Here is a 23,313-nt window from a genome sequence, read left to right on the forward strand (position 1 = left end):
TAACTAACCTAAAATAAATATATACGATAAAAACGTAATTTTGCATGTGTATTTATACACTATATGTTTTCGATACATGTATTTCTTTCTATATACGCACTGATTTGTGTCTGTCGAATCATTTTTCACTTTCATTTCATAAAGGGACTATTTTGTTTACAAATTGGGCGGAACAATCTCACTTCGGTAAAGGGAAGTTGATTTGAAAATGTTTGAAATTCCGCGCGAAGGGTTTTGATTGGTTGCAACGTCACAGTCTCTACAAGAGGGCGGGGCATCGTACAGGAAAGCGTTTCCAGAGTCAGGACAGCGCTATCACGTTTTAAGATTTCTAATGATGAAAAAAAAATAAGGATTAGGGCCCATTAATTTACTACTCAAAAAAAAAAAAAATTAACGATGCCCTAATCCTCCGTCGTAAAAACATAATCAGTCAGAATCAAAGGGTTTTCCAAAAAAGAACACGACTACATTACATGTAGATTGTCACCTGGGGTTATTGGGTACTAGGGATCACATCACTCAGTTGCCATTATTATACTTTTAGTAAAAGACACTTTTCAAAAGAGCAATTAAGATTATTGCAGTAAATATTATGAATATTAGGCTACCTTTAGCCCATCTGGTTTAATTTCTTGATTTCTGAAACACCTAAATGTATAAGAGACATAATCAATGTATTTTTTTACTTACAGGCACACATTTATGCTATTTTATTATGATTATTAACAAATGATTGAGCTCTGATAATTTAATTTACATTTTTTGAAGCTTGTTTCAGAGGCAATTTCAGATTTAAAAGACACAGTATATCCTTCCAGGACGCAACAATGTTGGTGGTAAATAATTGATGTTGGGTGTTAGTTTGGAAGCTAAACATTATAGGCCTGAATTCAGGTAGGCTACAGATTTTCTCCACTTAACTGTGACTATCTGATCTTGGTGTAAACCACAGGCTTTTATATTTGAAAGTTGACCTTCAAACAGAAATCTCTTCAGTCTGACCTTGCCTGTTGTGGATAATGTGATTTTCAAATAGATGTAATTTTCATTATATTATTATTTTCTTTATTTTTAAATCTGATATTAATTTCCTGAACAGCAACAAGTGACATCAAATGGAAATGGTTTGAACATACAGTTAACTCACTCTGAAGTGTCTGTTATACAATACTTCATACAAGGTCTACTCATAACCCCAATTAACCTTGGTGCAAACAACACAAGGTAGCTGCAAAATACTGGAGAGGAATGTTTTTTGCACAACTGTGTTTCACTGCAAATAATTTCAACTTGTAAGAGGAAGAAAATGTAATTTCCTTATTAAAGTTACCTTGTAAACTTTTGCATTGTCAGGATTCTTAAGTATTCTTAAGTATTTTATAGTGGCTGATGGTAAATAAGCAACATACCGGTAATTAAAATAGTCAGTGTTATGTGATCCCCTGTTAGCTATCATTTTTTAAATGATCTAAATCCACAAGAAGTAGAGGACTTCTGATTCTCCCTCAACTTCTTCTTTCCACATTTATGATGCATGCAAGTCAACAGAGAACATCCCTAACGTAAGGTAAGGCCACTTTATTTGTAAATGAGGTAGATTTGGTAGAGATCCCTGTGGAGAGAATGGAAATAATGACACAAATGAACAACACAGACACAATTAATAATTATTAAATGTTGGTTTTATTTTTTTATCTTTTTTTGTTGTTTTCTTTTTTTCCAAAGTCGCTTGATAATCTTGACAAAAATTGCAACATATTCCATACTTCTCAAACTGACGCTGTGTCTGTTGCTATTCCAGATTAGCCGTGGAGGGAAAACGTTGTGCGCTGTTCTGGACAGGTGAAGTCCTACTGTAAATGATGAAAAGCAGCTTTGACCGTACAAATAAAAACAAACACATGAACGACTTAGAGAGACTCCACACTGGCATCCTATGTCGTTACGTCTGCAGGGGGTCAGGGTCGGGGTCTCTCTTGCACAATTCCTGGTCTGCCAGGTTTTAACAAAATGAAGTGACTGAAGAAAAAAATTCAGGGGCTCAGTAGCAGAAGTGTGTGTGTATGTGTGTGTGTGTGTGTGTGTGCATCTGTGAAAGGAGGGGTAGGAGGTGCAGCACAGAACAAATACAAAGAACAGGCCAAGCACACAAAATGATTCCTTCCTGAGACATTGGCGTGTGTACAGTAACGATGGTTTGGATGACGTGTGTGTTTTAGCGGTGAAGGCGTTTTGGCGTAAAAGTGAGTCACAGGGTGAGGTTTACTCTGTATTCGGCAAAAAAGTCACATAGTTGTTTTTACCACAGGTTTCTGGGGGAGATTTGTGAGGGTTTGGTTGACAAACGTTACAGACCTTCGTTGTCTGACGGAGCGGAGGGAGATCACTACATTCTAGTCCTTTCTCATCCACTGTAGTTTATCGATCCATTCAGAGAATACAGAGACTCTCGTGTTTAATACAGTGTGTGTGTGTGTACACCATTCTTCACATTTTAACTCTTTGAAGCTGGTTTGCTCACTTGAACCATTTTCCACCATCTCTTTCTGCTACATTGCCAAAAAAAAGCTATGCCCCGACTGGAGTGCTACTTTGTTATCTACTGTTCTTAAAAAACAGGTTTTTAAAAGTGAAGACAGGGGAGGGGAGGGAAAGGTTGAAATCGTTTGTGAAAGCCACATCCTGAACAGCCAGTGATTGGTTAAGGGTCTGTTCAGTATTTAGTAGGACACAAAACATGAAAGACCTTCCTTCAGTAAAATGTGCTCATAAAAGTCTTTGCTTGCATCACAAACCTATAAACAAAACACATAAAAGGTATTCTTAAAAAAAAAAAAAAATCAGGTGAAGCCTAAAACTCTTCATAGTTTTAAAGAAATGAATACAGCTTATATACACAAACTCAAAGGCTACTTAAAATACACCTTAATAATGAATCTTCATTAATTTGATTTCTTGAAAGGACCTGTGACCATATTATACAACCAAGTTCATACAATCATTTTTTTCCATTCTCTTGGAAGCAAAAAAAAAAGAAAAAGAAAAAAGGAAAACAAATCCAACCTGGAATAGTCGGTGATATTCATTGCAACTTGTTTTCTGTGCACGTTTGTGTGTGTGTGTGTGTGTGTGTGTGTGTGTGTGTGTGCGTGTGTGTGTGTGTGTCTGTGTGTGTGTGTGTGTCTGTGTGTCTGTGTGTTTTTGTCTGCATGTGTTTGCATGTGTAGAGAAACATCTTTCGCTTTATGTTCATTAGAATAATGTACAAATGTGATAAAACTGAAACGTCTCTCTCAATACTCTCGATGTGTATGAAAAGATTGAAACAGTGAAGGAGTACAACAAGTAATAATCTCAGAAAACATATCCTCATGTCGACCTGTAGCTCCGCTCTGGACATGTCAATCACAATAGTTCCTTATCTTTCTATATATATTTATATATCTTCTGTACGAAATCTGTTTTTTTGAAGTTGGAAAAAGAGAAAAGACCCAGAGTCTTTGAAGGGGGGGGGGGGGGGTCTTTTGACGAGTCCCAAGCTTGCAGTCTGCCTCAGAGAACAACAAAAAAAGTGTCTGGTGTTGGTCAAGTCAATCTGTATGCATTTGTCCTTGTTCATACATCCATCCTATAGTGCTCCACCCGCTCTCTCTTGAGTCTGTTGGAGAAGAAGGGAGGAGCAGGGGAGGGGATGAGGAGGAGGAGGAGTCATCAGCAGTGTTTTCCGTGTGGTCTCTTGGTGGCATCCAGGTCCCCCTATCCTGCCTCAGCCTCACCTCCCCTCACATCAGCACAAAGCTCTAGAGTGAGGAGAAGCAGATCAGGAGGTGGGGTTTGTGTCGTAGGAGAGGAGAAGGTTAAAGGTTCAGGTTCAAACTCCCCCCTCCTTCGCCTCCTTCACAACCCCCCCCCCCCCCCCCCCCCCCCCCCCCCCCCCGTAGAAACGTCAAGGAAGGAGGCAGAGAGCATTGTGTGGAAAAATAAAAAGAGGGGCCGTTATCACGGCGATTGTGTGGCTGGACTGCTTTGGGCAGAGCTCGGTGACAGACTGGGGCTGCAGCTGCCTGGAGGGGCGCCGCTGGGCCGGCCACCTGCTGCCCCGCTTTCCAGACCTTCTGAGTTCTCCAGCATCTCCTGGATAAGAGGCGGCATGGAGCCAGGGATCTCCATCTTCAGGGTGATGACACGCTCAGCTCCTGCAGAAAAGAATGTCAAAAGATCGACGTTATTTGAAATCAAAGTTTACAGAGGCTTTGATTACTGTCTGACAATATAAGTCATCAGAACACGATCTGTAATGGAAAATTAAAAGTCAGTAGTGTGGGGAACAGACCTTTAGCACTGATGCTTCTTAGATCAGTGATCTTCATGAGCATCTTGGGGAACATGTGCGGTTTGTGGGGTCTCCTCCTCCTTACATAAATCTTCAGCGCCTCCAGAAGCGGCTCCTGCAGGACGTCCACCTTCTCCGCTTGCTCCAAGTCCTGACGATCTGTGGACACAGAGTACAGAAACAATGTGACAATAATAACAGTTAGCCACTAGATGGGGCTCAAACAGAGATAAAAGCAGAGTCACTCTAGTGCTATTTCACCAGTGTTAATCTTCACACCATTTTCTAATTTAGTCATAGTCTCCTGACAAAAATGTCCTTTATATTTAGTCAGATATTAGTCATTTGTTATTGATTTAATTTAGAAAATTAGTCACTGACTAAAATTGCACATAATTTTAGTTGATGAAAATAGAAGATATTTTAGTCAACAAAATCAGACGCAAGCTTTTATTTTGATTATCAGAAGCTCCAGGGTTGTTGCACTCACCACACACACACACCTTTGATGAAGTCTGCTGTGCTTTACAATGATTTTAGAACAGCTGAGGGGGTAAGTGATAATCCTTGTTTTTGTTTCGTCACATTTTTGTCAATTAGATGATGAAGTAATATTATTCATCAAATCGTCAAATAGTGGAGTTTGGTCTCGTCATCTTCATAGTTGACTAATTTAAAAAGACCTTCGTCAACATTACGTTTACAAGATTAACACTGTGTTTCACCCAGTCTATGATTTTATTGAACAGTTTGGGGCATTTTCAGACCATCACATTCAGAGGAGATGTTTAGTGGGACATTCTTTTCATACCTCCACACAGCAAACAGATGGCACTGAGTAGCCCCGTCTCTGCATCATCCATCTCCAGAGGAAGGAGCTGGTTGGCAAAGGCAAAAACCAGATCTGTGAGGGGGCCAAAGCCTGCGTTGTGCATCTGAGTTCGGTTTAGCGTGAGTCCATCTGAGAAAGTCATGGTGTCCTGCTCCGGTGTGTAGCGCGTACAGATCCGGAGTATCTGGATAGAGCAAAGACAAAAAAAGGGTTATTACGTTTTAACCTGGATAATATTTGGTAGAGCCACATCTTCAAGTCTTTAAAAAATGACTGGGCTGATGGAGGTTGTTCTCACCAAGATGTCCAGACAGGCGGCTTTGAGCAGGGTGATCTGGTCAGCGATGGTGAGCGTTGTGAAACCTGGCAGCTGCTTAGCAAACTCCACCGTCTTTATGATGCACTTGGTGGAGAGTTCACTGAACTTGTCCCACAGGTCTACGTCCAGAGAAACACGTCGTTCTGAGCTATTAGTCTGAAAGGAGAGGAGCAGTATATATCAAGATTCAGTTGGATACGAGTGCAGCAGGTAAAAGTTGACCAAACGAAGCGTTTGTTTTTGCTGCTTACTGTAGTGTATTTTCCCAGCTGGCAGAGTGACGGGAAAGTTTCCTTGTGTGCCTTGCGAACCCTGTCGATCATCTGCTCTGTGTCGGCACTCAGCACGTAGCTCTCCGTGCACTCCTGCTTCTTCTCATCCTTTTTCTTCTTGTTCCGGTCGTTCCTCACCGCTGCAGGGAGGAGAGGCAAAGAGGATTAGTTTGTGTGACTGAAACTTTTGGATTAGGTAACAGACTTCAGCTACTGGCAGGCTTTAAGTGTGAGCTTGCATTACTTTAAATAGAGCACTACAGACCGCATTTCAGCTTTAATGTGAAACCATTACATCATCGATTAATGATACAATCACTTTATAGGGAAGAACCTGCAGTGAAAACCAAACATATGTGGCCTTCATCAGCCAATTTAATCTGTGAAAAAACTCCTAGAAAAAGTTTTGTAATTTTCCATATGTTCCATATACGCCCCACCTCAAAGCAAACTAAGATCAAGATCAAAGGCAAGGCAGCAGCAGGAGAGGATGCTCCATGTGCAGCAAACAGCAGCTGCAGCATCACTTCTCCTCTCATGCTTTAAGATAAATGTAGTGAGACAGCTCGGTCCAAGAAGGGGGGGGGGGGTGGGGGGGACCTTGAAATAATCTAACGCTGTATCCCTCTGGGCGATCAGGCTCAGAATAGTGTGCTCACCCCAAATGACAAAAAACACTAGGCGGGATGTTTAGCATTGGAATCCCATTACAGACTCCATCCATTTCTCCAGGCCTATCCAGACGGGGGTGCAGTTTAGCTGTGTGTGTGTGTGTGTGTGTGTGTGTGTGTGTGTGTGTGTGTGTGTGTGTGTGTGTGTGTGTGTTGAGTATGGGGGTGGATTGGGTGAGATGGGGTGCCAGTTGATAAATAGTGGTGGTGGATGGAGCTATCCATAAGGCTGACAAATTGCCACAGCTTTCATTAGAGGTCCCGGCTAATCTAATAACATAATATGACAAATATCCTGCCTCTAATGGTTTTAAAAGGGCTCGGCTGCTGAGCCCGGAGCAGAAAAAAAAACCTTCCAGTATTCTCTCTCTCTCTCTGTTGGTTATACAAAACGCTCTCTTTCTCTTTCCTCTCCTTTCACACTATCTTTCCCTTTCCAGAATCCAATCTCTCATGCTTTAAATCATCCCACTTTCCTTAACTCATCTCTATCATTTCTTCAATCTCAACCTCCCCTCCAGGTACCTGGAGTCGCTGACCCAAGATCAGATTTTCTCTGTCTTAATCCTAACCTTGACCATTAAGGGTGAGAGCACAGGGGCTGATGGGAGATCAGTGTGTGTGACAGAGGGGGCATGGCCTGGGGCCAGGGCGGGATGCACCGCTCGGTGCTGCTGCTCATCCATCAGCCCGCAGACAGGCCTCCCTGCCTGGAAGAACATGAGGGGAGGAGGAAGGAGGGGGCTGGAAGTCTGATGCTGCAGCGTGTTATTGCTAAGCACGGCTCTCCACAACAAGAAATGAAGACGCCCCCGCTGTGCAAGAGCACAGTGATGTATGATTTGCTGGCATTTTATTCGTAATCATATGGCTGTCTGGTGTAGGCAGCTAAACACACGAGGACATGAAGTGAGAAACAGTAAATAGACGTTTTGTCTTCATTCAGACAGAGCCAGAGGTATGTTTACTAGAAAACTTTACTAAATCCAACCTTAGAAAAAGCCATGCTACCAAGCTAATAGATATTCTGTTATTTATTTGCAAGATATTTTCACATACAAAAAAGAACATTTTGGGTTAAATATTAGATCTTCCAACACCTTTTCCCTCAGAAACAGATTCCTCTACCTGCACTTGAGTATCGGGTGATACGTAAGTTCCCCCTCAGATACAAGAGGGATTGAAAGATACACATGTTCATCCTGGAGAAACCACTGTTGACATTTTGCTAGTTCATACCTAAATCAAACTCTCTGCTAGCACCACATCTTTTATGTCTATTGTCACATAATAACTGACCTGAAACAAGTTTGATTTTTCAGGCCAGCTGGTATCTGATCATTGGGGCAAGAAGTCGATACTCCATACTGCATTTTAGGTGTCATCACAGGCCCATACTTAAACTGCTATCAGTGTCTGAACACATACTGGAATCAATATCAGAAGAAACTTAGTTCAAATGAAAGTCTAGTGTTTCCCTCCCAATGAAAAGGATGCTCTTTGAAATGAACAGCTGCAAATGATAAGAGTAAAACATTTGACAAGTTAACCCTTCTGGATTACATGGAGAGTCACCATAACATGCACATAATGACATATGCAATCAAAAAAAAAAAAATATGACATTAATATAATATTATTCTTTTTTAATAATGACTTTTCTTGTGCTGTAAATTCATGTTTGGCTTTAAAGATAAAAAATAAAATACACACTATCCATTGACAGTAAGTTATAAATCATATAACCATGTCAGTGAAAACAAGCAGAACAGTAAAATGCTTCCCACTTTCTTTGACTTTTATGAGCTAATTATGACCTTATGTAAACACTCCACATAAAACTGTTTTAAGCTGCTGCACATATTTTTGGCCGGTCCTGTTTGTGTGTCTGATTGGGAATCTGTGTCCTGCCTGCCACAATGGGGAGGGGGGTCGGAGAACCGCAGCACAGTCGATGTCCAATTAATTCACAAATAAAAGTGGGGCATCCCTTGCGCCTGGACATTACCCACGCTGACAAATTGGCAGCACAATCATAAGCTGCACAACACAATTTAATGAAGTCATTAAAGAACTATTAGGCAAGACTGGCGATCTGTCATGGCGAATTGCCACATGCAATAACTGGGTGGGGGGAGAGGGGGTGGGGGTGTAGCGAAGGAGGGAAAATGAAAGAAATACTGCCTTGTTTTTATTATTTTCATGTGTTTGTGTGTGTGTGTGTGTGTGTGTGTGTGTGTGCATATGTTAACTTCAAGCAATGCATCTTTCAAAATGCATTATGAGAAGCAGAATGCTAATGGGGGGACTTGCATCCTGGATTGTTTGCGGTTACGTGTTCATCACATAAAAATGATTTACAAGAGACAGTGCATAACGTGCAAAGAATACAGCGACAGCATCATTCTCTCACACACACACACACACACACACACACACACACACACACACACACACACACACACACACACACACACACACACACACACACACACACACACACACACACACACACACACACACACACACACACACACACACACACACACACACACACACACACCACTCAATCATCTGTCCTCACAGTGGATTTCAGCTGCAGTGTGCAGTTAATAGACATTTTCTGCTAGCGCTTGGGTGTGTATTTGCTGTGTAAGTCTGTGTGTGTGTGTGTGTGTGTGTGTGTGTGTGTGTGTACAAGACAGAGTGAGGTGGGCAGACAGGGATAATTCGTGTGAGGAAAATTAAAGCACTGGCAGCTCGTCCATCACACAGATTAAATTCAATGGAAAGATAAAAATGTCAATGTTCCCCCTGCTCCCGCCGCTCGCAGCGCAGAGCCACCGACGACAGTGATGAAACTTTCTCCCCCTCTCTCTCTCTCTCTCTGTCTCTCCTCGAGCATCCCTCCACCCCACTGTCTTCTCTCTCAACTCCACGTTGTCATTCTCACTCACACAGGATTCAATACTCTTTCCTCTCACAGCCTTCATCTTTCTCTCCTCTCCTGCCTTTGTGCCTGATGTTATCCTCCCCCTGCGCTGTTCTCCATCATTCATTGCTTCATCTTATTTTACTTTTATTACTTTTTTCACTGAATAACACCTTCCTCAAGAAGCATGTGAGCGATAGCTTTGTGTGACGTCAGCTAAAAAAGGGGAGGAGGGGGTGACAAAAGGAGGGAAGTAGTGAACTCAGCAAAATACATTAAGTTACCAAGATAATGTAACTGAACTACCAGTATACGATGCACAAAGAAGACCGGAGTGGAGAGTTGTCAGAGTCAGAATGAAGTTACTGTAGATTAAATTTCCTCTTAATATGGCCTCAAATAAATATATATAACATTCTGCATAATGTTCCAGGGTTTTTCAACCTGTTTGGATGTTCTTCCTTTAAGTTATGGCATACAACACTTTATTTGAAATGTACAGCTTAACATTCAGTAAGATAATTAGCATTTCAATTTTATTAAACAAAATCTTAATTGAATATTTCCATGGACACGTAAAGGTAAAATTAGGTCTCATTTTCTTAAATAAGATACATTTTATTTTTAATTGCTAAATTTTGTTTCTTTCAACATGTTATTCATCTTGTGACCTTGCAGAGTTGGCTCATGACCCCATTCAGGTCCATACCCCCATGTTGAGAACCACTGCACTAGGTCAGACGTAAAATCAATACTTCCTTAAGTCAAATTTAATCTTGCAAATATGTTCCTTACTCGATAAGTAACTTAAGGTTAACCTCAATTTCAGCCACAAGTTCTGTTTTTTGTGTTTAAATACACCCTGTCAGGTTGATGTTACTGTGGCTCTTTGCCTACAGGCGTTCCCTTGTATCCTTTCACTTGCTACAAACACCCCCCCTCCCTCCTTGTGACGCCGTCTTGCGTGGCATCGCCACCTGGCAGCAGGCCTGGCACTGTCGTCTGGAGCTGTCTGATGGCAGACACAAGGTCACCCAGACGTCCCCCCCGACTCTAGCAGGGGGTCTACCTTCTGTATATGTGTGGTTGTTTCTGTGACAGAGTGTGCATGGTGTTTAAGTGGAGCTGTCTGACTGTATTCCTGTTAAAGAGTTTTTATTCATTCATACCAGTTTGCGGTTGTCACCTTGCATGTGCATAACTTGAGCGTGTGCTGGAAATTATGCACAAGCTTGCATTTATATGTGCGTGCCCTTGTGTCTGTGTGCGTGAGAGGCACGGAGACCCCCTGTGGGCCCCAGATGGCCAGCCTGTCCTCCCTCACCAGCACAGACCAGCATCACCAGCCAAAGTCACTGCTGAGGACACAGGGCGAGCAATCTGAACGCTCTGCACAAAGTGACCACTACCCAGAAATCACTTCTGAACAGTTATCCAAAACAAGCCCAGAGAAGTTTGGTCACCAAGTATTAGAATTATTTTTTCAAGCCTCCAATCACTGCACTTTGGCAAATTTGAGCTGCTTTAACTTGTGCAGTTAACCTTTTCCACCACTAGATGGCTCTCCAACTCCAGTCTATTCCCCCGCTGTGTGTCTGTGCCCGTGTGTCTGTGTGTGAAAGAGCACGCCTGTGATCCCTCTAACCATGATTAATGGCCCCATTCAAAGGTAAGGAGCTCAGAGGATAACTTCTTTTACTGTAAGCCACAGTGCTGCAGCACAGGGAGCGCTCCCTGCTCTCGCTGTAGCACAGAGATGAGGTAAATAGCTCGGGGAAGACAGGAGGCGGAGAGGGACGGAGCTGTCTTCATGCAAGCTTAAACAGGTGTGTGTGTGCGCTGTGAGAGGAGGTGAGGTGTCTCAACTTCCTCTTTTTTGTGTACTTATGAGTATTAATGCCCCACACACACATTCTGTCAGAGTGTAAACTGATAGAGAGTGAGTGTAACAGAGTGTGTCATGTGATCGGGCTGAGGTAAAAACCCCACTGGCCTGTAAGCTCTCTCTGCGGTCACACCTCTTCCAATTACTCTATCAAGTCTGGCTGCCTGCGTGAATGTGTGTGTGAGTGTGTGTGTTCACACAGACCCCGGGGGTGCGATGATGGGAGCAGACGCCTGCTCTTTCACTCTCGGCAGGTGAGAACATATTCATCACAGGGGCCTGCCAAGCATGGCGACACCCTGACTGTTATTGCCAGCCTGCATCATGGCTAACCTTTATCGCTCATGAACGCAAACCTCAAAAAAAATCATCTAAAGGGCATACATGTAGGAAGACTTAAAAAAAACAAAACAGATTTTAATTTCCCTTTTGAAAGACAAAATCAAATTCATAATAAATTAAGCTCAACATTTGCACTTCAATCACAGACACAGCTGAGTGTGTGTGTGTGCTATAGTGTCAGTATTCGAACAAATGTCAACAAAAGCTGCAGCTTAAGACTCCCTGCAGTGGTAACAATCATACTAAACCCCTCTGGGATTTAACGGCTATGATGAGATCTGCGCTTGGCCCTGGGAGTCACGTGGGAGCAGAGCATTCTGGGTAACACTTTTTTTTTTGTAATACTCACACTCCTTGGACATCCCGACTTCCAGGCACTTCTGCAGCCGACAGTACTGGCAGCGGTTGCGGGTGACTTTGTTGATGATGCAGTTCTTCTCCCGGTGGCAGGTGTACACCATGTTTTTCTGGATGCTTCTCCGAAAGAAGCCCTGTGTGACAGATAAGAGAAAATGTGATGAAGAGAGAGGAAGAGTGATTGGTGGCAGATTTGGATAAGGGAAATGGGGCTGCATAAGAAATAAAGCAGAAAATGCTAATTTGCTAATTTAGTTAACTTTTGTTTGTGAGCCACCTTTACTGCTGTTATCATTTGCTTTGGTCATCTTCTCCATAACCTCTACTTCCAATTATCTATCTATTCCTCCTTTTCTAAACTACAAAAATCTCCTAGGTTACTTGCTTGATCAAATTAAGGAGGCTGCCCATCCAGAGTGGCCAGAAGCAGCTACACTTCAAAGGTATCAGACCACCAAACAGTTAATTCCTTAAAGAGCTTATTCTGTGGCATAAACTGGACTGAGTCTAATAGTCTGTCACTACCTCATGAGGCTGCCCACCTCCTCAACCAAATCCATGTGAGCCATGTTGCAAAAGAGACTGTTGTGAGGTTTTTTACGCCCGAAGGCTTTTGGGGCAAAAGGCACAGGGTTACTGGGTGCTGTGTAACCGTGGCCTAGTTTACACAGCCAGGAAAAAAGCAATTCTAGATCCAGGCCAAGTGTGTATTAATAGAGAATGAAAGAGAGATCATAGGCTGAGAGCATTGTGTAACCAAAAAAATATAAATGATTGTTTTCTTCTATTTCCCTTTTCAATCTTAATGGATCAAAGGACATGCAAGAGCACATTGAACATTCAGTTCATGTGCTTTAGTAAGAAGACATGATAATAACAAGCTCCTCTTCAGTCATATAGATGAAATGTCATATATATATAGTCTTTGTTTTGATCACATAGAGCAAGACACAGACACAGAGAAAAGCCCTGATAGGTGCAACATACATCCAGGGAACTTAATCAGTAATAAAAGCATCAATTACACTCACAATATATGGTCATAAACTGAGGAGAAAGTCTAAGAAGAGCCTTTTTATGTTTTAGAATGATGATACACAAAAAAGAACAGATCTTAGATATGTCTATGGTGTGTCAAAATCATCCCAAATATTGTGGATATATTCCACTGCACAGCTCCTACATTTTGTGTTTTTTATTTTTTATATTTAACATTTTTAAATTCTATTTTATATATTGTAATATCTTCTTATACTGTATTATTTAAGTTGTTGCTAGTTCTGCTTTATTTCCTTGTTAATTGTTTAGCACCAATACACCAAGTCAAATTCCTTCTATGTGTAAATGTACTTGGCAATAAACCCTGATTCTGATTTCTATCTATATTCTGTGATTTTGCGATTGCAAGAGGCCTCTGAATGCATCTTAGACAGAGCCTACAACATCGAAACAGTTAAAAAGGCATGCATCACAACTTTTACTCTCCTTAACACACCATACATCCCCAATAAAATCAATGCTAACCTCTGTGGCCTTATTGCTAAAGCATCATTCGAGTGTCAAAAAGATAAAAAGAGGTTAATGCACATTAGCCACAACTGACTGAGTTCTCAGAAAGCAGGGCTCGAACAAATGTGATACAGGTCAATGTCTGTATTGATGGGGCTCAGTGGGATATGGGTTATGCTTTGGGAGCCTGGGAGGGAGGGTGGGGCAATCTAGAGAGAAGGAGGCAGGGCGGAGCATGGAGTGGTTCAGTGTTGTGTGGCGGGGTAGCTGCCAGGGAGCCCCATCCCTTGCTTAGGGATTAGCTCTGCTAGCCGACAGATGGCCGGTGGACCTAAACCCGCAGTCTGTCCTTCCCCAGATCACCAGGCTCCTCTCACATCTCCTATGCACCGCCACAGAGCGGAAGTGATTCAGGCTTCCAATGAAGTAAGAAGAGGAAGTGTAAGCAGTTTGCATGTGTGTTTGAGCTAAGTACCAGCAGGGTAACACATGAAAGGCTTTCTACATGGCAGGTAGAGCCAAATCAAAGTCCTGCTAGTCTACAAATGTAAGGCTCACTAACTCTAGAACACACCTACAAATTCAATCAATTAGTCATTATTTATAGAACGTCTAATGATACAAGTTATCCCATGAAAATGTAGATAGTGTCAGTCTACCGACACTCTTTGAAAGCACTTTGCAACAGTGGCAAAGGAAACTTCCTTCTCACAGGAAGAAACCCCAAGTAGAACCAGACTTATTGGTATCTCTCGCGACAGGATGGGCCAAGAAAGTTGGACCTGCTACCTCCCAGCAGAAGAGTGAGGCATGCACAAACAACAAAGCGTAGAGAACAAGGCTTACAGTTTAATGTTGATTCTAGCTGCTGATGCTGAGGGATAAGTCTGTGGTCTTTGTGTGTGCTTGTATCATGTCCTCTTTGATCTGCCGCTGCCCTGACCCTGACCCCAGTGTCACTAGGGGATTGACCCACTCCATCCTCACTTCATGAGGCTCAGGTGCCCTCTCACAGCACCTCCTGATTGGCTGTTGCTGCCAGCTCGTGGGCCAGTCAATTGTTCCTGCTCCCTTCCCCCCCCTCTCGCTCCCTCCTTCTTTTAGGAGTCATTGCTTCCTGCGGCCCTTAAGCCTCTTTTTGTATCACCACTTAATCCGCCTGGCGACAAGAGCCCTCAGCAGGCCTGTCAGCCACCCTGCAGTGTTCAGAGCGGCGGGTGCAGGGCGAGGGGGGGGGGGGGGGGGGGGAGAGAGGAGCATACAGCGAGAGCACACAAATGACTGCATGTGTCATGAGCTCTTAAATATGCAACTTGTCCGACTTGTGTGCGTTATCATGCATTGTGTGAGCTTGTCAGTGTGTTCTTGTTTTTATGTGTGTGTGAGGAAATTAGAGCGAGGGAAGCAGAGGGAAGTCTGGGGTTGGCAAGTTCACGGGGAAGCACAGGGATCCTCTCTTACGTGACTTTCACACTGTGCCCGGATTAAAAGTGCGTTCCCAGCCACCCACTGTGTCTGTGAGTGTGCCTCTGACTCCCTTACGATTCGGCTATTGCTAAAGCCAAAACATTAGCTAGGACGGATGCTTGGTGAGAGGGCAATTTGGAAACACAGCAAAATAAGGGGGACATTCTTGCAGGAATCAGCGGTTGGGGAATTTTGGTCTGGCGGAAACAAGGTAGAGAGATTGCCTGCCTCTCGCTGCCATGCCTCCAAGACAAAAACATAAACATGAGGGGGCGGGCATGCATATTTAATGTGTAAGTGTTAATATCTGGAGGGGAAAAGAAGTGCAACGCCGGAGAGTTTGTGCGAGCGCAAGAACTCAAACAACAAACGAACAAGCTTTCTCCAAGTAGCACATCTCAACATCCCCCTCCTGTTTCCTCCGTTTCGTTGCAGCCCCGAGGAAACGCCTTTGTAGTTCAACGTGCTGCAGTAAAGCTGCTGCTGCTAACCCTCAACTTACCCCAGTCTCAGAGGAGACAACCATATACATTCACATGACTGTAGTGCTGAATTATTGAGAGTGCTCTGCCAAGTCATCTCCTCTGAAGTCAGAGATATGGAGAAGGCATCCTGAATTTTTCAATTAGCACTGCGGCTGTTGAGCGGGAAGACAGACGACGAATAAACGTGGGACTAGATGATGATGGGGACTGTTGAACCCCGGATACTGTTGTTGTTTGATCAACATTCTTTATGATGGATCTTTAAAAACTAGATGACTTATTGAGTTTTTGTCACACAGTAGTACCTAAAGAACAGAGTACAGATTGCACACACTTGCATGTTATACATAAGATTGCTTTATTTATATATTTTCTATAAAAAAAAATCAGGAATGATAAACTTAAGATGGACTTGCTTCATATGTTCTACGTTTAACCTCCAAATTAGGGATCAGTATTTCATTGAATGTATGGCATGTCTTTTTGTTTTCATTTCAACTACACCACTACGCCAACAATAAACTGCTTATTCATCAACCCCAAACTCTGTTTGCAAAAAAGCAGGTGACCACTTAAACTACAAAACTGCTGCCTCTGCTTAAGACAGTGGGACACACACACACTGACACTAACCACAGACAAGAGACCCATATTTTTATATTGGTTAACACTACCAAACATCCACACACACACGCGCACTCAGACACACACACACGCGCGCACTCAGTCAGTCAGTCAGACAGACAGGCAGGCACGCACGCACACGCACACACACACACACGCACACACACACACACACACACACACACACACACACTCAGACACACACACACACACACACGCACACACACACACACACACACACACACACTCAGACACACACACACACACTCAGACACACACACACACACACACACTCAGACACACACACACACACTCAGACACACACACACACACACACACTCAGACACACACACACACTCAGACACACACGCTCAGACACACTCTCACTGGGAGCTGAGATTTAGCCTTATTAATAAACTTATTACCCCATTTAATCAGACACTATTAGACTATGGGGAGACATATTAAATGGACACAATAAAGTAGTAGGGGGCTTAAAAGAGCTGCAGAGCAGCTGCAAACCCTTTGTGGTTTCAAACATGCAAACAGAAAAACATGGACACACATAGGGCTAGAATCTAAGGGGTTAGCATCAAACTAACTACTTGTGCATAAAATAAAATAATCTGTAAATCCTATAATTTATCATGATTTACACCCTTGACATTTATTTAGGACTTGCACAAAATATGAACTTGAGAATAATAATAACGAAAATGTGTATTTAGGTAGGAGCATATCGCAGCAAACATTTGGAATTAATTGGGAAACATTTTGTTGCAGGCTTAAGTCTTATAATATAGACGAAACATTTAATATCGTGTTAAACTATAAGGAAAAAAACAATATCTAAGTGTGCATTACATACTGCACAATATTATGTAAACAAGGGGAACTACGCACCATTTCTTACTTATCTATCACACACACACACACACACACACACACACACACGATTCTCTCTCTTTCATACAGCTGCTTCTTTTCATATCTTCCCACCTCTCTTTTTTGTCCAAGCAGTTATGTTTTCTTAAAAACATTTCCTGTCAATCTAAAAAACTTCAACTCTTTTTTTTTATTAATCCACAGGACCATTGCAGCAGCAAATTCAGCAGTGATTTTTTTTCCAGCTGTAAAGCAGGTTCAGTTTCATTGGAGCCCTCTGAGGATTTCTGTTAAAGAGTAATGTTTTTTATTTCAATTCAATTCAATTTTATTTTTATAGCGTCAACTCATAACAAGTGTTATCTCAAGACACTTTACAAAAAGCAGGTAAAAGACCTTACTCTTTGTCTGTTAACATTACAAAAGAGCAGGTAAAAAGACCTTACTTATTGTTATGTTACAAAGAGCAGGTAAAAGACCTTACTTATTGTTATGTTACAAAGAGCAGGTAAAAGACCTTACTTATTGTTATGTTACAAAAAGCAGGTAAAAAGACCTTACTTATTACTATGTTACAAAGACCCGGCCTAGCCATCATGAGCACTTTAGCGAAGCAGCAAAAGTTACAGTGGTAAGAAAAAACTGCCTCGTTAAACTGTCTGTTTAACATTAACATGCTCATGAAAAAGGCATTGACTGTCTGTTTTCCAAATTGCCCGATACCCTTGTCAGTTGTATCAAACTGTGGTGCACACTGCATACAAATATATATTTTGGTATATACTTTATTGCTTTCTGGGAGAACTCACACAAAGCAATCTGCCTATTTATGTGTCTAAGACTCCTAGTTCCTCTGTGCTCCCCTCCCAATGCATTCTTCAGTCATTTTTCCCTTCCCCCCCTCGTGCTCTGATGCACTGACCGTCTTTTCTTGTCGTGTCAGTGAGTTCAGCTGTGGCCCCTGTACCCAGTCCCCCTAATCTGCTGCCCCTCCAGCCATCCCCACTTCTCTCTTTCGAGCTTTTTTTCATGCCTCTCAGAGTTCAGGCTGCTCTCTTGCTCCCTGCAGTCCCTGCCATCTTTGTACCATTTTGTCTGGATTTCTACATTCCCCTGAGCTCCTGGCCTCCCTTGTATACCTTTTTTTTTGGTTTTTCACTGCTACTGCCTCCCCCCTTTTCAGCATGCTCTTTTCCTCTCTGCTCCACCCCCTTCCCTCTGCACATATGGAAACAAACACAGTATTGGCTGAACAGTCAATAACTCAAAGGGTCTAGCGGGCACCTGTCACAAACAGCACCACCCTGCCTGCATTCATCAAACCACTCCCTGTTCTCCTCTTGCTACACACAGAAATGTTGTTATGAGAAAAACCATTCAATGTTGATTTCAATTCTCTGGTTTTGGTTAAGACACTACAACTTAGGAAACCCTACTTGGGTTCTTCAAGATTGCCAAAAGAAAAAGAAGATTTTATGGAGATACTAGAATCTCACCTGGCAGTAATGTTACATGAGATTCCACAGATCCCTCCTCCTCTTTATCTCTATCGTCCTGTGAGCTTACACAACTTTAGCTCCTCGCCTTGGGGGGAGCCAGATAATGAAGACTGTGCGCTCACTCTAACATGAGAGCATGTATGCATGCATGAGCTCCATAACCATCTACTGATAACAGAGCAGATGGGGGTTATGTGGCCTCTTCAGCACCTGTGTAACTCGACTGATATTGATAACAGACAGCTGAATGTGGGCACGTCAGCAAAACTGATACGAGCAGCAACAACACTCTGCAGAAGATTGAGTTGCACATAATGTACACCTGACGATGATAACCGTCAGGTAAATCATATACGTTATCTTGTTTTACAATGGGTGCAGATATGTTTGCAGTTTTTAAGTGTTGAAAGAGACTATTCTAACTCATCCATATCTTTTGAGTATGAAGATCAATATATAATCATAAGCTCTAAACAATTAAATAATTTACAAAGAAGCTTCCTTGAGTGCTTATATTCAGTACAACAGCACTCCCTCGAATTATTGTTTGAATAAAGCACAAAGTAATAAAGCCAGTAAAAGAAGTCAATTTTGGCGCATTTCCAATGTTATGTTCCACTATTAAACAGTGAAAAACACAAACGGATGTGAAATTCTCCAAACGACGGGCCGAATAATTTTTTTTATCATCTCATCTCAGGCTGTGGAAGCATGAGTGTACTCATTTTTTTCCCCAACATGAATCACATGAAGGTTAGAGGATTGATGAACATCTTGCTTGCTTGGCAATTTTCAGAGGAAGGCCAGGAGTCTCACCTTGCAGCCCTCACAGGCGCTGACACCATAGTGGTACCCCGAGGACTTATCCTGGCACACAAAGCAGGGCTTGTAGACGCGGGGCGGCGGGGGAGGCGAGGGCGGGCTTGGCACTATCTCCTCTGAGCTGGTACTCTGGGTCTCTATCGCTGTGGAGAGAGAAAGAGGGCAACAACAGGAGGGTTAGAGGGAACGTTATCAGATGGAGCACAGACAGACATGCAGCATTAATCGATATCAGTGGGATAAACAGAACATCTCAGGATTACACTCACACACACACTCACACTCACTCCAGACAGATTCCTCTCTCTCCGATACAAATCACCAGAAGGGAAACTTATTCTTGTTCTAATGTGTTAAATAAAAACACTGCAAGTGCATGGACTACTTCTTCATCTGTGGTATTGTACTTGATCCACCAGAGGAAAGAAATGTCTTCAAAGAACACTTTGTCTCACACACACACACACACACACACACACACACACACACACACACACACACACACACACACACACACACACACACACACACACACACACACACACACACACACACACACACACACACACACACACACACACACACACACACACACACACACACACACACACACACACACACACACACACACACACACACACACACACACAAAGCAGCAAAGACAACAGCCTCTGCAGAATGTTCTTATTTACTGCTTACATTACGGCTGCTGTTGTGTGTGCGTGTGTGCGTGTGTGTAACAGCCAAAAGCGGCTCCTCTTGCAGGGTTCAAAGAAAGGTTCTCTCCTCTGATATACGGCCTGAAGTTGTGCATTTAAATTGTGCTGTTTTAAGTCTGAATGCTTGAAAGTATATAAGGATAAAGGTCACACTGTACCAATAAAGAGCTACATATACTGAAAACAAGGTAAAGCATCATTTCTTTGTGCTTCTGATCTTGCAGGACAGGCTCCTGCGTAACTTGTTTATCCTATTTCAACCCAGCACACACACCTCATTCTGTCTTCTTCAATATGAGACTAGTAAACAAAAGAGGGGCTGGGAACACTCATCCAATAAGAACTAATATGACAAACCAAACAACTTGTGAGCGCTTTGTAAGCGCCCATATTTTGATGTGCCTTACATGGTAAACACAGTAGTCCCGGGTTTTGAGGAAGTAACCTGCTGTTGCCTTCGTGCAATATGTATTGGACTTTGACCTCAATATCCTGTGTGTTACAAAACATGGGGCTTTAATCAACACAATCAAAAACACACTTTCACAGCAGAGACCTGCACCCTGTGGCCAGTGGCTGATGGTCTAAGTGAATAATCCTTGTTTGCAAATGAGCTAGCTTTCTCAGCCAGCATGTGTGCTGCATAAGTTTTTTTTATACTCATGCCAACAACATGAGACTTGACATCCAGAAACTATTTGAAGATTAACATGAACATTGGTTTAAATTCTTCTGCTGTTATACATATCCATACTGGTAATTGTTGCATGCATGAGTTGCATTTTGTAGCCCTGTTGCTCTCCCAGCATCCTCTACTAAAGGTTGGATCAAACAGCTCAGAAGCTGCCTGCAGCTCAGTGCTGGAGTGTAAATAAGCCATCTATATTTAACAGAGTGGGACGGTTCAGCAGGCCCGTAGTACAGCTGGGAAGATGCTCCACGTGACGACACAATCACACTGCACATTGTGTGATATAAAGCGAGGATCAACTTTCTCTCTCTCTCTCTCTCACCATTTCATATCCTTTTATAGAGTCTGAGTGCGGGTCTCAGTTTGCCAATCTCCACACAGCAGATGGTGCAGAAGAAGATTACATTCAGAACAACCAAAATAAACCAACCTGAAGCCCAGATATGTTCCACATGTCCTGGTAAATAAAAAAACAAACACAAGCAGCATACACAAAAAAAATCTAGCTTCTCCAAAGCTTTCGTGTGTGTTATCTCACAGCCAATCCAAGGGAGTTTCAGGTGACGGGGACAGTTAAGCTGAACAGCAATGAAGCTCACATTGCAACACAAAACAGTGACACCCAATCACTCCAGGGTTATGAAGACACCCCATTTATGAGCTGCCTGGATGTCATATGCTGCTAACCTCACACCAGCAGAGCAGACACCGTTGATGCTCACTAAATGGCTCAATATGGGTTTAAGGATGCAAGAAACTTAAAAATAAAAGGTGAAATACTTGTACTATTTCCCTTGGGGGTATTGGGGGGGGGGGGGGGGGTTGTTTATTGAACCAGGGTTTCTTTTGCAAAAAGACTATCATGAGAAAGAAGGAATAATTATGTAGGGTGAAGATGAAGGGGGGTAAGCATAGGCCATGAAGACGCAGGAGAGACAGAGGTGTGTGTGAGCAAAAAACAGACAAAATACAAAACAGATGAAGTGATAAAAGTGGTATGCACACAGAGAGGAGGGACTGTATTACTTCAATCATGTTCCTTCCTCCTGTTTTAGATTCTAGACTCTCTTAAGGGAAAACAGTGCACAGAATTTGATGCTCATTATCAAAAGAATCTTACAATTTTCCAGCAGAAACAATACACGTTTCTACTGTTTCTGAAGGTAAAAGTAAGGAAACTTTTTCAGAAACAACCACTGCAGGCAAGGACGAGAATTTGTCCTCTTGTTTCTTATTGCGATCATATTGATGTCATTAAGGCCATCTTTGCCCACACCACTGGGCATTGCAGTCACCACACTCTTGTCAAACAAATTAAACTTAAATAGAGCGGCCCTTACGTAACATGGCATATTTTCTCATTAGCACAAAACCATTCACGGTTTTCTGCGCTCTTCTGCCTCTGTTGACGTGGAGTGATTAGAGGCCTGCGTTATTAGTGTTGCCGCAGAGCTGTTCATCCAGCTGACTTCATTAGAAATGCATAGACAAACAGATGTGCCACCCACTTGGGCACACATACACATAAAAACACTACCCATGCTTACATTTACCCAGGCGAAGGGTTTTCCTAAAGCCATTAAAAAAGCCTTGTGGGTCAGACACACACACACATAAATACACACAGTCTTAATGAGAGCACCCATTGGAAATCTGGGACACAAGGACCAGAGTCTGTGAGGGGGCTGGCGACTGTAATTAAATACAATGGCTGGCTTCTGGAGCCTTGTCAAGCCGAGGCATGGAGCAAAACAATGGCAGGCCTGTGGACAGAAAGGCAGAGAGGACAGATCTACTTAGCTCTTCAACAGCCCTCACCCAGGCATTATTCAACACCAGCCTGCATCTGATCAACACCGACCATACCACAAGCCCGCCTATTGTGTGACCCACGAAATCCTACGCACAAACACTGGAAGAACTGACTCATGCTCGCCTGGAGAGCTTTCCCTCGATATCCTTTGCAACATGTTAGCGCTGGAAACTTCTGTGTCTGGCAAAGTTTTCCAGGCCGGAGCCGGAGCCCCTCCTGAGCCCGCAAAGTCGGCTCAGTAACTAAAACTCGAGCTGCAGCTAGAATATCATTCCTTTAGCCAAGAGAGGGCTAGAATGAATAGACAATAACAGCCTGATTTGCTTTGGAATACAGGCACGGGAACCAGCGGCCACAAAAATAATGTTTAAATGAAAACAGTACAGAGTAACTGATAAGTATCCATTGTGTTTCGGCAAAGGGGGGGGGAACACAAACCACACAAAGCATATGGCCACTGCTGTTATTGTTAACCAAAGACATATTGGAGAATACAATCGAGCATGTTGTTGGACCAGTCCAAGAAACGGGGATAAAAAGTGCTGCTGTCAGGTGTGACCTGCAGAAAACAAACCTGACACTGAAGCACTGAACAGATAAAGTCCATTTAACAGCAGGTTGAATTTAAAGCTACTATGAGGAACTTGAATTAAGTTTCAATCATTTTGACACCTGTGGACAAAATGTTATGTCTAATCTCTTGCTGATTATGTTTTTATGTATTCTGTCACTTCTAGAAATCATCCAGCTCTCTTCTAACTGTCTAAATGTATCATCATGATCCACCATGTATCTTTTCTCTTCCAGTCTGCATGCTGTAAATCACCTTGTCTGACACCTACAAGGCATTAAA

General features: G+C 42.7%; 1 protein-coding gene across 6 annotated transcripts in view; it reads right to left on the reverse strand.

Annotated features, from left to right (window-relative positions):
• Positions 1-1,667: 1,667 nt before the first annotated feature.
• The window catches only part of raraa (retinoic acid receptor, alpha a), a 150,198-nt gene continuing 128,552 nt past the window's right edge, over positions 1,668-23,313 (reverse strand). For all 6 annotated transcript variants that reach the window (XM_020651400.3, XM_065949816.1, XM_020651399.3 and 3 more), the window contains 7 exons: positions 19,232-19,380; positions 11,939-12,080; positions 5,739-5,899; positions 5,467-5,643; positions 5,148-5,352; positions 4,337-4,495; positions 1,668-4,199 (listed from right to left, as the gene is read on the reverse strand). In XM_020651400.3, the coding sequence (XP_020507056.1) occupies positions 4,003-4,199; positions 4,337-4,495; positions 5,148-5,352; positions 5,467-5,643; positions 5,739-5,899; positions 11,939-12,080; positions 19,232-19,380 (1,190 nt within the window). In that variant the 3' untranslated portion in view covers positions 1,668-4,002. The remainder of the gene's footprint in view (positions 4,200-4,336; positions 4,496-5,147; positions 5,353-5,466; positions 5,644-5,738; positions 5,900-11,938; positions 12,081-19,231; positions 19,381-23,313) is intronic.

Source organism: Labrus bergylta, chromosome 21 (genome assembly GCF_963930695.1).
Source record: "Labrus bergylta chromosome 21, fLabBer1.1, whole genome shotgun sequence".
NCBI lineage: Eukaryota > Metazoa > Chordata > Actinopteri > Labriformes > Labridae > Labrus > Labrus bergylta.